General features: G+C 42.9%; 2 protein-coding genes across 2 annotated transcripts; one reads left to right on the forward strand and one right to left on the reverse strand.

Annotated features, from left to right (window-relative positions):
• Window positions 1-621: 621 nt before the first annotated feature.
• calml4b (calmodulin-like 4b) lies at window positions 622-4,884 on the forward strand. Its single transcript, XM_068724090.1, has 5 exons — window positions 622-627; window positions 1,197-1,227; window positions 2,119-2,259; window positions 3,856-4,044; window positions 4,709-4,884. Exons 1-5 carry the CDS (start codon window positions 622-624, stop codon window positions 4,804-4,806), a joined length of 465 nt encoding a protein of 154 aa, XP_068580191.1. The 3' UTR covers window positions 4,807-4,884.
• A 5,127-nt stretch (window positions 4,885-10,011) lies between these two features.
• rxfp3.3b (relaxin family peptide receptor 3.3b) lies at window positions 10,012-13,326 on the reverse strand. The gene has a single exon (XM_068723737.1). The coding sequence runs from the start codon at window positions 13,160-13,162 to the stop codon at window positions 11,999-12,001; it is 1,164 nt and encodes a 387-aa protein (XP_068579838.1). The 5' UTR covers window positions 13,163-13,326; the 3' UTR covers window positions 10,012-11,998.
• Window positions 13,327-13,847: the final 521 nt, after the last annotated feature.

A 13,847-nucleotide genomic window follows, 5' to 3' on the forward strand; every position in this document is an offset into this window, starting at 1 on the left:
TGAGTAGTTTAGTTGTCTAAACATAACTAAGTAGTTTAGTTGTCTTAACCTAACTGAGTAGTTTAGTTGTCTAAACATAACTCAGTAGTTTAGTTGTCTCAACCTAACTAAGTAGTTTAGTTGTCTCAACCTAACTCAGTAGTTTAGTTGTCTAAACATAACTCAGTAGTTTAGTTGTCTAAACATAACTCAGTAGTTTAGTTGTCTCAACCTAACTAAGTAGTTTAGTTGTCTCAACCTAACTCAGTAGTTTAGTTGTCTAAACATAACTCAGTAGTTTAGTTGTCTCAACCTAACTAAGTAGTTTAGTTGTCTCAACCTAACTGAATAGTTTAGTTGTCTAAACATAACTCAGTAGTTTAGTTGTCTCAACCTAACTAAGTAGTTTAGTTGTCTCAACCTAACTCAGTAGTTTAGTTGTCTAAACATAACTCAGTAGTTTAGTTGTCTCAACCTAACTCAGTAGTTTCTGGTGAAGAAGGAAGTTTATTTTGAAAAGACAGTATTCATGTAACAAGAAGAAATGGAGACGTGTTGCTGGACTTTGGTGAGGAAACAACATGAGAACCTTTTTGTAAGATATCATAGGATGTGTTTCACACTAACAATGAATCAACGATCATGAAGGTTGGTGATTATTGTTCTCTTATTTTTTCACATGTGCAGTAGAAAACAAGATGGAGGTCACGTTTAATGCAAAATAAATGATGAACTGAAAAACAAAAACCAGTCGTATCACAGTGAACATGACACACTGGGGGGGGGGGGGGCTCCTGGTCCCGTCCTGCCCCTCAGGGACGTCCCTCCTCATGGAGTCCTCAGCCAGGATCCTCCATCCACCTCCATTACGTTCCTCATCTTACAGCAACCTGGATCAGTTTCCTGAGCTGACACACACACACACACACACACACACACACACACACACACACACACACACACACACACACACACACACACACACACACAGACACAGACACACACACACACACACACACAGACACACACACACACACACACACAGACACAGACACACACACACACACACACACACACACACACACACACACACACACACACAGACACACAATGGTGAGATATTACATGTAACTGCGTGCATCTTTCAGCCGTAACCTACTTTCTGCTTTTTCAAAGTTCACTCATGATGTGTTGTTTTTTTCCTGCGTTCATCTCAGGCCAAGTTCCTGACTCAGGATCAGATTAACGGTAAGACTCTCCTACATTTCACGGTACAGTTTGAAGGATTAGATGCTTCCAGTCAAAACAGCCACTTTGCAGATGAATGGATGTTTTTAGTGCAATCGCTTTTATAAAATAATTTTGCAGCAGAAGGAATAAATTCATCAGTTTGTGAGACCAGCGGGGCAGCGTTGTTGGTCTTTAATCAGACAGCAGAGGTTTCCTTCCTCTGAACAAAGCAGCACTTGTTCCTGCTGAGCAGCGAGGCGTTGACCCGCTGATGTGGTGAAACACAAAGGTTCTGTATCTGAACACTAATGAGGCGACGCTCATTCTGCTGGGAAGCATGGAAGAGTTATTCCAGCTTCATTTCTGTACAATATTAATGCTGTCTTTGTATTCACTGGTGAATATGTCAGTTTGGTCGTATTAACGGCTGCAACATGGATCGATTGTGAAACAGTGGTCTCTTCAACACGGACAAAAGGCTCCATCACCTCTTTACACAGCAGCAAGACACGCAGACGCTACTGATGAGCCTCTTGTGAATGTTGCTTTGTCTCTCTTTTTAGTCAATGTGTGTCTCTTTGTAGTTGTTTTGTGTCTCTTTGTAGTTGTTTTGTGTTTCTTTGTAGTTGTTTTGTGTTTCTTTGTCTCTTTGCAGCTGTTTTGCTGTAGTGCACACAGTGTAGTGAACGTACATTGACAGTGACGTGTTGCCCTGAGCCATTACATTGCAGAATGTTTAGCGTTCCCTCAATACTGGACCAAATCCTAAAACTTGTGTCCCAATTAGTCACTTAGACATAAAACCTGGGACAATATGGTCCAGGTTGAAAAACACTTAATGCTTCTGTGTGTGTGTGTGTGTGTGTGTGTGTGTGTGTGTGTGCGTGCGTGTGTGTGTGTGTGTTACAGAGTTCAAGGAGTGTTTCTCTCTGTACGACCGCCAGCAGAAGGGGAAGATTGAAGCCAGAGAGCTGATCACGGTGATGCGATGCCTCGGGTCAAACCCGACCCCGTCCGAGGTCCAGAGACACCTGCTGAGTCACACCACAGGTACGCCTGAGTCTCACCTGTCTGAGTGACAGTTGTTTGATCTGATGATTCGACCGGGAGGGTTTCATGTCCAAAGCTTCAGAAGTTCTCCGATAACTGAGAGCAGAGTCGACTTTGTGAACAAAATGTGTTGAAATCTTATATTATATGATGTTACTGGTTGAAGCTGGTCACTACTAGCTCATGTAAGCATATTTTGTATAATAAAATAAATGACAATACAAACACAAATAAATTGGTTCTTCTGTATTTTATTGTTAAATATGTGAACAATGTGATCTAAAGGATTTAAAAGACATATTTCACTTTAAAGTTGGAGTTTGTTCCATATTTTACCGAATGAACACATTTCTTTTTGTCATAAAAAGAAAAGCTGTTTGGCCAAATAATAAAATAAAATAAAACAATGATGTCTTCAAGATGATTCTTTGTCTGTTCCACAATTCAAAACCACAAAATGTTTAATTTACAATCATTTGAAAAAGAGAAAAGCAGCAAACTGTGAATGATGAACTAATATTATTATGTATGAGCACACAGCGAGCAGAAGACGGTCCAGTGGTTCTGTGTTAAATTAAAAACTCATCATGTATATATATACATATATATATATGTATATATATATATATGTATATATATATATATATATATATACATATATATATATATATATATATATACATATATATATATATGTATATATGTACACCTCAATAGCTCAGGTTTAAATCAATCTTCAATAAAGTTTCCTTCCTGAAAAGAAAATTCAAGAAAAGCAGTGTTTCCCTTGACAGCAGTGATGTTTGTTATGTATTTGTATTGTGGTTTTAATATTCTGTGTGTTCACATAAAGGCCACTGATATTTTACTTTCTCTTGCGTTATCTTTGTATACTACGTATTTAAATAAAGGGGACATTTCTGAGTAATGAGCTGCTCACAGTTTCCACTAATCCCGTTTATTTAACATGTTTATTCTGTCACCAGCTTATCTCACTGCATTCTGCTTCACTGTTTGAACAACTTGTTTCATAATCCCTGAGTGATAGTAATCCTGCTGCAGCGTCCTCATTTCTCTTTGTAGTTGTTTTGCATCTCTTTGTACTTGTTTTTGTGTCTAATTGTAGTCGTTTTGTCTCTCTTTGTGGTTGTTTTGTGTCTCTTTGTAGTTGTTTTGTGTCTAATTGTTGTTGTTTTGCGTCTCTTTGTAGTTGTTTTGCATCTCTTTGTAGTTGTTTTGCATCTCTTTGTAGTTGTTTTGCATCTCTTTGTAGTTGTTTTGTGTCTAATTGTTGTTGTTTTGCGTCTCTTTGTAGTTGTTTTGCATCTCTTTGTAGTTGTTTTGCGTCTCTTTGTAGTTGTTTTGCATCTCTTTGTAGTTGTTTTGTGTCTCTTTGTAGTCGTTTTGTCACCAGCTTATCGTACTGCACCACTCTTTTCGTTGTTTTACTGCTTCACTGTTTGAACAACGTATTTCATATTCACTGAGTGACAGTGACTTCTCATCCTGCAGCGTCCTCAGTCCTCCTGCACGGATCAATGAAGTCCGCCTTTATAGATGACCCGTCCAGTAAAGTAGATACATGTGTTCCTGCAGATGTGGGCGGAGAGATGGACTTCTCCACCTTCCTGAACGTCATGCACCGGCAGCTCCAGCAGGAGGCGCCGGAGGAGGAGATCCTGGAGGCCATGAGGATGGCCGACAAGGAGCAGAAGGGCTTCATCCTCGCCTCCGAGCTGAGAGCCAAACTCACGGGGCTCGGAGAGAAGCTGACGGACCGGGAGGGTGAGACTCACACACGCCTTCTCATCTTTTTATGAATGTTCTTTCATTTTAATCCTCTTCATGTGTGTCGCCCCTCAGACACAAAAGTTAAGAGGCTTTGCATTCAAGGAGTTCAATGAACGCAGATCATTTTAAGTCTTTTATGGAGACGGAAGATAACTAAAGTTACATTTAACGAGATTGATTAAGTCTTCATTCATTTAAGGGGACAAAAGTCATTTCTTAAAACAAGTCAAACCAGCTTGTTCTGTTCTAGGTCATGAATCTACGACGATAAGAGACGGCTGCAGAACAACAGTTATCTATTGATCCACATTCATTTCAAAGCCTTCTACATCTTATGAAGTAAAGCGTTTCATATCTTTAACAATATAAAGGTGCTTATAGATATGTACAGTAGTACAAATACCAGTGCTGGTTTGCCTGTTCACGATGAAGAGAATACATATATATATATATATATATATATATATATATATATATATATATATATAAGTGCAGAGCAACTTAAATGTCAGAGGCATCATTATAACATTTCATTGTTCTCATGGGTCAGAGTTTACGTTCAGCTTTGTTTCCAGAGATCTCAACGTTTGCGTTGCGACGGTCATACATGCTTTGGGAGATGACACACTTTGATTGACAGCCGTGTCTCTGTTGTCAGTGGACGAGCTGCTGAAGGAGGCGGGCGTTGGAGCTGACGGGCGGGTCCACTGTGAGCGGTTTGCTGAAGTGGTGACTCGCTCCTCTGCAAAGCGCTGACGTCTGAAACATCATCATCATCGTCATCATCATAGTCAAACTAAAACTACAACTCCCATGAATCAATCTGAGAGGTAAACGTGTTGTTTGTCCAAATGTTTAAACTTAATTATCTGGCTGATCAGCTCAGTTCAGTCTCGTCTCAATAAAATCTGTTTTTTGTCTGGAAATGAAAAGTCTGCTTTGTTCACCTCCGTCTGAATCAATGTTCAGACACCTTGATTATTGCAAATACAAACAGCTTAAAGGTCGACCTCTCCATGAGTTTCTCTCATGTTTAAGTTCTCCTATAAAGAGAGGAGGTGTTACCTTCCTCTGGAGAGGGAGAGGTCTGTGAGATAGTTCTGGTACGTTCGTCATAAATATGAAACATGACGACAGCAAAGGAACCTGACCCCTCCAGAGCAGAGAGGACACGTCAGTGAACGGTGGAACTACAGACGTCTGGAACTCAGCAGATCTTTTGTGGTAAATCCACTTCACAGTTTAAACCACACTGTACACAACGAGTGTCTCTCGTTGGTGTGTGGATGTTTTGAAGCCTCCAGTTCAGCGTTTCGGCCGTCGCCATCTTGTTTTTTTGCAACCAGTGAACAGGAAGTGACCATATCTGGACTGTGTAGCCCCGCCCCTAAATCATCCCCTCTTTATGGTGTGTTTGACTCTAAATGGAGCATAATGTACTAAATGAACATCATGCTGTATTGAAGAAGACTGTAAACTAGAGATTGAGACCATAAACTCATGTTTACAATGTTTACTGAGGGAATAAATCAAGAGAGAAGTAGAGTCATTTTAGACTAGACTTCTATACAACCAGAGGAGTCGCCCCCTGCTGGACACTAGAGAGAATGCAGCTTTAACACGTGAAGCTCTGAAGAACTTTAAAGGTTGTCTCCTGGTATTAACACTTATTGTCCTAAAATAAACAAAATATGACTCATGGCAGAGTGTTTCTCTGAAGAGGGTTAGTTGATGAAATGACGTTTTTAATAAAAGCATGTCAGAGGAAGTGTTGTTAGAGATCATGATGTCATCAGGCCTGTGGGTGTTCAGAAGATGCAGACTCCTGCAGAGGGAAGACTCTTTGCAGACACCTCTTCCTGTCTGCATGGGGACATATTTGCTCAGCAAACATGAGTCGGGAACATTTTATGAAGGGGAAGATTTATTTCACTGTGGAGCAAAAGCCGCCTGTCATTTCCTGTTAGTGAAGCTCCACGCGTGGAAAACCCATCAGCCGAGGACACAAAAGACTGGAACCTTCCTCCGGTGGATTCACAGCGACGTCTCTTGTGGTGCTACGCAATCGCTCAGGGAGAACAAGGATTTATGAATATATATATATATGTATATATATATATATATATATATATATACATATATATAATATGTTGCTCTGTGAAGACGTTGACATATCAACATATCTGTGACCTTATTCTTATTAGTATTAAGCACTCTTTGTTTTTGCAGATGCTCCTGTTGAATGAAGGGGGCGGGGTTTAAAGATGCGACTGCTCCGCCCCCTGATCTTCCCGTGTAACGGATCGGTCAGATCAAAGAGTTGTGAGGTGAAGAGTTAAGAGTTCTGCCTCAGTGACTCATACGACATCATTACTCTCAGATGAAACCAGCACTCACCGCTGCTGACTCGGCAGTAATCAGCACTACCCGACACACACACACACACACACACACACACACACACACACACACACACACACACACACACACACACACACACACACACACACACACAAGCTATTTGACACCTTGTTAGTGAGCTGACATGACGACGAGGGTTGGGTGTCTGCTCTCCGCCTGCAGAGGAAATATTTAATAACAACAGGATCAAACAAAGATGATGATGTAGTTCTGCAGCCAACCTAACATCTCAATTATTCAAATCATAAAACACATAATGTCTCATTATTGTCGAGCTTCACGCTGTCATAACTGTCATCAGACTACGTTGATGCAGCGTGTGGAGGAGTCTTCATCACTACGTTGATGCAGCGTGTGGAGGAGTCTTCATCACTACGTTGATGCAGCGTGTGGAGGAGTCTTCATCACTACGTTGGTGCAGCGTGTGGAGGAGTCTTCATCACTACGTTGATGCAGCGTGTGGAGGAGTCTTCATCACTACGTTGGTGCAGCGTGTGGAGGAGTCTTCATCACTACGTTGATGCAGCGTGTGGAGGAGTCTTCATCACTACGTTGATGCAGCGTGTGGAGGAGTCTTCATCACTACGTTGATGCAGCGTGTGGAGGAGTCTTCATCACTACGTTGGTGCAGCGTGTGGAGGAGTCTTCATCACTACGTTGGTGCAGCGTGTGGAGGAGTCTTCATCACTACGTTGGTGCAGCGTGTGGAGGAGTAGAGGTAAACTAAAGACGAGCTAACAGACGCCACAGAGAAGTGGAGAGATACAAACTGCAGGACGACTAGTGTTGAGAAGACGTCGGTCTGAGGAACGTTCTGAGGATCATGAATGATGTCACGTAGGAGCCTCCCTCCAGACGCACCGTCACCAGAAGAACACACGAGTCTATGAAGAGGAGAGGACTACAAAAGAGACGGAGTCACAACGCGCACCGGCCGTCTCTCACCGGAGACTACCGGACATCGCCGGGTAACCGTCGTCACCTCTGAGTTACGGTGCATTATATTGATGAACAGTGGGAGCTGCGTTCACACGCTCTGACTGTATGACGACAGAAGACACACATGTTGATGAAACATGTGGAACATTGTATTCATGTTGCACAGCAGTGGAACGTTTAAATAAAGTCACACACTGAGCACAGATAGTGAAAGTGCACAATACACTACTTCATTTTTTAACTTTGCGCATAACAATGAGATTAATCAAGATTATAAATTGTAATCGTTGCCCAGCACTAATATATATTTACTACTTTGTTTGTTTACGTCTGTAGATTTCTACTAAATTCACCAAAAGTCACCATTTCATAAAGCCTTGTTTGCATATTTAGACATAACATTTCAATAGACTTGTAAAACAATAAATAAATAATCATCTTAATGTGAGTGATGAGGTGGAGGAGTTTCAAGTTGACATCAGTTCATTGTTAGTTTGTGTCTCTAAACATGAGTTAAAGTGATCCAGATCTAAAGAACTATTGAGATGTTTTAATACTTATTAATCAGAATAAAAAGGATCTGATTCAAAACATGTTGATGAGATAAACGTTTAAATCTATTCTAATATTCTCACATCCAGATTGTAAAATATGAACAAACGTCATGATGACGTTTGTTCTGTTTGAGAGGTGGAACGAAGATGAACCTCTTCATGAGTGTGTGTGTGTGTGTGTGTGTGTGTGTGTGTGCGAGAGTGTGTGTGTGTGTGTGTGTGTGTGTGAGTGTGTGTGTATGTGTGTGTGTGTGTGAGTGTGTATGTATGTATGTGTGTGAGCGAGAGTGTGTGTGTGTGTGTGTGTGTGAGTGTGTGTGTATGTGTGTGTGTGTGTGTGTGTGTGTGTGAGTGTGTGTGTATGTATGTGTGTGTGTGAGTGTGTGTGTGTGAGTGTGTGTGTATGTATGTGTGTGTGTGTATGTGATAGCAGCAGCTTCCTGCTCTGCAGCTTTTATGTGACGACGTCTCTGCAGACTAAAAACGATCAAAGTGCAGCTCAGAGTTTATAGATCTACGTAACGAGCTGCTCTGTGTTCTCATGTTCTGTGTTCTCATGTTCTGTGTTCTCATGTTATCATGTTCTGTGTTCTCATGTTCTGTGTTCTCATGCTCTGTGTTATCATGTTCTGTGTTCTCATGTTATATGTGTTCTCATGTTCTCATGTTTTCATGCTCTGTGTTCTCATGTTCTGTGTTCTCATGGTATCTGTGATCTCTTGTTCTGTGTTCTCTGTTCTCATGTTCTCTGTGTTCTCATGCTTTGTGTTCTCATGTTCTCTGTGTTTCCATGCTCTGTGTTCTCATGTTCTGTGTTCTCATGTTCTGTGTTCTCATGCTTGGTGCTCCCATGTTCTCTGTGTTCTCATGTTCTCTGGTCTCATGTTCTGTGTTCTCATGCTCTGTGTTCTCATGTTCTCTGTGTTCTCATGTTATCTGTGTTCTCATGTTCTCTGTGTTCTCATGTTATCTGTGTTCTCATGTTCTGTGTTCTCATGTTCTCTGTGTTCTCATGTTCTGTGTTCTCATGTTATCTGTGTTCTCATGTTCTCTGTGTTCTCATGTTCTGTGTTCTCATGTTATCTGTGTTCTCATGTTCTGTGTTCTCATGTTATCTGTGTTCTCATGTTCTCATGTTATCTGTGTTCTCATGTTCTGTGTTCTCATGCTCTGTGTTCTCATGTTCTCTGTGTTCTCATGTTATCTGTGTTCTCATGTTTTCTGTGTTCTCATGTTATCTGTGTTCTCATGTTCTGTGTTCTCATGTTCTGTGTTCTCATGTTATCTGTGTTCTCATGTTCTCTGTGTTCTCATGTTCTGTGTTCTCATGTTATCTGTGTTCTCATGTTCTGTGTTCTCATGTTATCTGTGTTCTCATGTTCTCTGTGTTCTCATGTTCTCTGTTCTCATGTTCTCTGTGTTCTCATGTTCTCTGTGTTCTCATGTTCTGTGTTCTCATGCTATTTGTGTTCTCATGTTCTGTGTTCTCATGCTGTGTTCTCATGTTCTCTGTGTTCTCATGTTCTGTGTTCTCATGTTATCTGTGTTCTCATGTTCTGTGTTCTCATGTTATCTGTGTTCTCATGTTCTCTGTGTTCTCATGTTCTCATGTTATCTGTGTTCTCATGTTCTGTGTTCTCATGTTCTCTGTGTTCTCATGTTCTCTGTGTTCTCATGTTCTCTGTTCTCATGTTCTCTGTGTTCTCATGTTCTGTGTTCTCATGTTCTGTGTTCTCATGTTATCTGTGTTCTCATGTTCTGTTCTCATGTTCTCTGTGTTCTCATGTTCTCTGTTCTCATGTTCTCTGTGTTCTCATGTTCTCTGTGTTCTCATGTTCTGTGTTCTCATGTTCTGTGTTCTCATGTTCTCTGTGTTCTCATGTTCTGTGTTCTCATGTTCTCTGTGTTCTTTAAAAAGATAAACGTTTTGCGTGTCTTCTCTCTGGTCTATTTAACGTAAACGTCTTCATGAGATCTTCTCTTCAGACGTTCATCAGGAATAAATTCACCGGTTCTGTCGTCTACGTTTATTTCAGGAGGAAGAAGCAGCATTTTATTTATTTTATTTTGATTTCTGACATGGAGCTTCAAGCGTACACGTTCTCTTTAATGGGTTCAGAAAGTGAGATCAAAGCAAAAACTCATTCATTTTAGAAAACACACTTTTAATATTGTGTAAAAAGAAAAGTAGTTTAGTTAAAAGTCTTTTCTGTCGCCTGATTGGCTGACGGCAGATCGACACATTTCTCCTTAAAGTGACACAACAAGCCGACGTGACGGATGATTCCAGTAAAAGTTCAGAAGAAACATCACAGGAGATGTTTCATCAACGCTTCCTTCATCAGATCTGCAGAACATGAGCAATAACTGTGACCATGTGACCATGTGACCAGCCTCATAATAACGATGTTGTGCTTCTTAGATGAAATACAAACGTAGGAATAGAGTTAACAAAATAAAACCATGAACATGCATTCATAAAACGGTTTATCTAGTTTTACACACGTCACAGTTCATGACTCTTAATCAGTCTGGATCCTGATTGGTTGACAGAAACCATGGCGACCAGAAGCCTTCATTAAAATCATCTGTGCTTTTAATGTGAAACTTTTACGCCTCAAACTCCTTCAGAAACTTCACATCCAGCAACAAATAACGTACTTCATAGATACATACACCGTGAAATTATTTAGTTTTTGATCCCAAACAACTTTATTTTGAAAAGACTTTTTCATGTAACGAGCGATAATTTGACTCGTGTTAGATATATCTATCTATATATATATATACTTTATTCATCCAGGATTACACCAGTGTTGCTGGAATTTTGTAGGAAAAGCAGAAAAATTAACTTTTGGTCGAATATGGAACCGTCGTATGAAGAGACGTCAGAAAATAGATTTCAAAATAATTAAATAAAAAATAAATAACATTTGTATTAATTAAAAAAATAGGATCATAACTTTTCACACATTTCATTTATTTATTTAAATAAAGTCATTTTTCAGCTTCTTAAATGTTTTTATTTCTTTTTGAAAGAAAACTGAAAACTTTTTTTTGGTTTGAAGCGATCGATCCAAAAGAAAACAAACAATTATCACAATTTGTATCACATCTGGTACCAAACGATGAATCAAGACAATAAACACACTCGTCACGTTCTAGTTATGATAATAAAACATGTACTTTATGATGCGTTCAGATTGTTGAGACTCAGTTAAACGTGTTTTTTTTTGCAGAGGGTTCAATATCAATATTTGTAGTTCTGGACTCTGCAGACTTGAGCTGCAACTGTCAACCAATCAAAGTCCACAGCCAATCAGAGAGGAGGAGCTCAGTAGTGACACGTGCACAATGCGTGCACGAGACAGAAACTATGAACTGAAAGTGAAAACAACCTTTAAAATGTCTCAATGAAACATCTTTGAGGAATAAGAGTCAGCTCTGTAAACACATGACCCCTGAACGCACCACAGCCTGCTGGATCCAACGTTTCAGCTCCAAACGGTGTTTTTTTTAAGGTTGCGTTGGCTTTTGTTTTTTAATACATTCACTTACTGAAGCTCGAACACGTTACACAGCAGCCACAGAAACAACGTCACTACGAATCCACAGAATGAAGCTCGAGGCAGCAGCTGAACAGTGACTTCAGAGACCGAAGCGGCGCTGGATGAGACGCAGAGCGCGCGCTCCATCGATAGTATAGAAAGAACGTCTGCCTCCAAAAAGCAGAAGAAGAACATCAGCATCACTGTGGTGACGGATCCCAGTCGGACAAGAAGCGGGAAACGCAGCAGGATGGTTTTACGCACGAATGCGCAATTTACGCACGAGTGTTATTTCTCTCCTTTTATGTTTCACTGTGATGACACTCTATACAATCCCGTTGATGCAAAGTCAAGAACCGTTGGATTTGGCACACTCCGAGTCCAGATGGATCATGTCGTGTTTGGTTAAAAGAGGTAAAAAGCTCCAGCGACACTTGTGGCATGAAGAGCATCTTGATTGTGCGTAAAGAGACACGCCAGCCTGCTTCACTTCTGCAGCGCGTCCGTGTCGCACTGGTCCGTCAGAACGGAGAGTCTGCAGTTCTCCGTCTCCACGGTGTTCAGCGGGATGACGATCTGCGTGTCGTCCGGCTCCGCTCGCACCGTCCCGGAGAACGGCCGCAGGTGGCAGCTGTTGGTCCCGCCGGGCGACGAAATCCTCCAGAACAGATCCTTCATCTTCTTGCGGAACTCGCGGCGCATGAGGCAGTACAGCACCGGGTTCAGGCAGCTGTTGGTGTGCGCCAGGCACACGGTCACCGGGTGCACGTAGGTGTGCACCATGTAGTACGTCCGGTCCCAGTTGACCACGTTGAACTTCACCAGCACGCCCCAGAAGGTGATGGCGTGGTTGGGCATCCAGCAGATGAAGAAGGAGAGGACGACGATGGTGACCGAGCGCGTCACGCGGGACCTCCGCTTCACCTGGTTGTTGTTCATGCTGCGCAGGCGGACGAAGCGCAGCAGCAGCAGGTAGCACACGCTGACGATCACCATGGGGAACACGAAGGCCACCAGGATCTTCTGGAGGTGGTACAGCGCGAGCCACGACTGGCCGTCCGGGAAGCCCAGCAGGCACAGCCGCTCCCCGGCCACGCTCTTCACCGTGGAGAAGACGGCGGTGGGCAGAGAGGCCGCCGTGGCGGAGACCCAGAGCCCGGCGATCACCCAGCGCACCGGGCACACCCGCCGCCGGGTCCGGTCCTTCAGCGCCGAGGCCACCGACCAGTACCGGGTGACGCTCATGGCGGTGAGGAAGAACACGCTGGCGTACATGTTCATCACCGTCACGGAGAGGATGATCTTGCACATGGCGTTTCCAAACGGCCAGCTGAAGTCCAGGGCCGTGTCCACCGCCCAGAACGGCAGCGTCAGCACGAACTGGAAGTCCGTCACGGCCAGGTTGAGGACGAACAGGTTGATGCTGGAGCGTTTCTTCCGGCCGCGGCGCACCTTCATCAGGAAGAACACCAGCAGGTTCCCGACCAGCCCGGCGGCGCACACCACCGAGTACACGATGGAGATGAGGATGCGCAGGGCCGAGGATCCGTCCGCCGGCACGTCGATGTCGTCCAGGCTGCTGAAGCGGTCCTGTCCCGCGGCGGACCGGTTCCACGAGGACGTGGCGTTGTAGCTCCACAGCTCCGCCATGCTCTCCGGTAACAAACCCAAACCGAGTCCCGCAGGGCGCGTCACCTCTTGCGCTCCTGGAGAAGAGACTCTTCCCGCGCGGTCAGGTGCGCAGAGCTCATGTCAACCCCGCAGTGTGCGCGTGTTCTCTCCGAACTCACCGGAGCTGCTTTCACCGCCGCGTCTTTCTGCTTCACTGCTGTGCCAAGTGCGCGCGCAGCTCACTTTATGCTCTGCTGGTGCCCGAGGAAGCGCGTGCCCGACGGAGGGGACTGGCGTGTGATTTGAAGAGAGACCTGAACACTGTTCATCAGAGTTTAATGTTACACTCGACCTGGTGTGTTCATACGGACTCTAAAGGGACTGTTCACCCCAAATAAAACCACATGTCTCCTCACACTGATTATTAATCTAGTGGTTTTGTGTAAAGGAAACACATTCCTTGTTTGCTCCAGATGAAAATAAAACAAAAGAAAAATCAATTAGGAGACTTTTTTATGGTGGACACACACATTCAAATCATGAACCCAAAACCTAAACCTAACTGCTGGTTTAGTTGTCTAAACCTAACTGCTGGTTTAGTCGTATAAACCTAACTGCTGGTTTAGTCGTATAAACCTAACTGCTGGTTTAGTCGTCTAAACCTAACTGTTGGTTTAGTCGTATAAACCTAACTGCTGGTTTAGTCGTCTAAACCTAACTGTTG

The sequence above is a fragment of the Cebidichthys violaceus genome, unplaced genomic scaffold, assembly GCF_023349555.1.
Source record: "Cebidichthys violaceus isolate CVI_PGR_0920_01 unplaced genomic scaffold, fCebVio1.0.p SCAF_3, whole genome shotgun sequence".
NCBI classification, from domain to species: Eukaryota; Metazoa; Chordata; class Actinopteri; order Perciformes; family Stichaeidae; genus Cebidichthys; species Cebidichthys violaceus.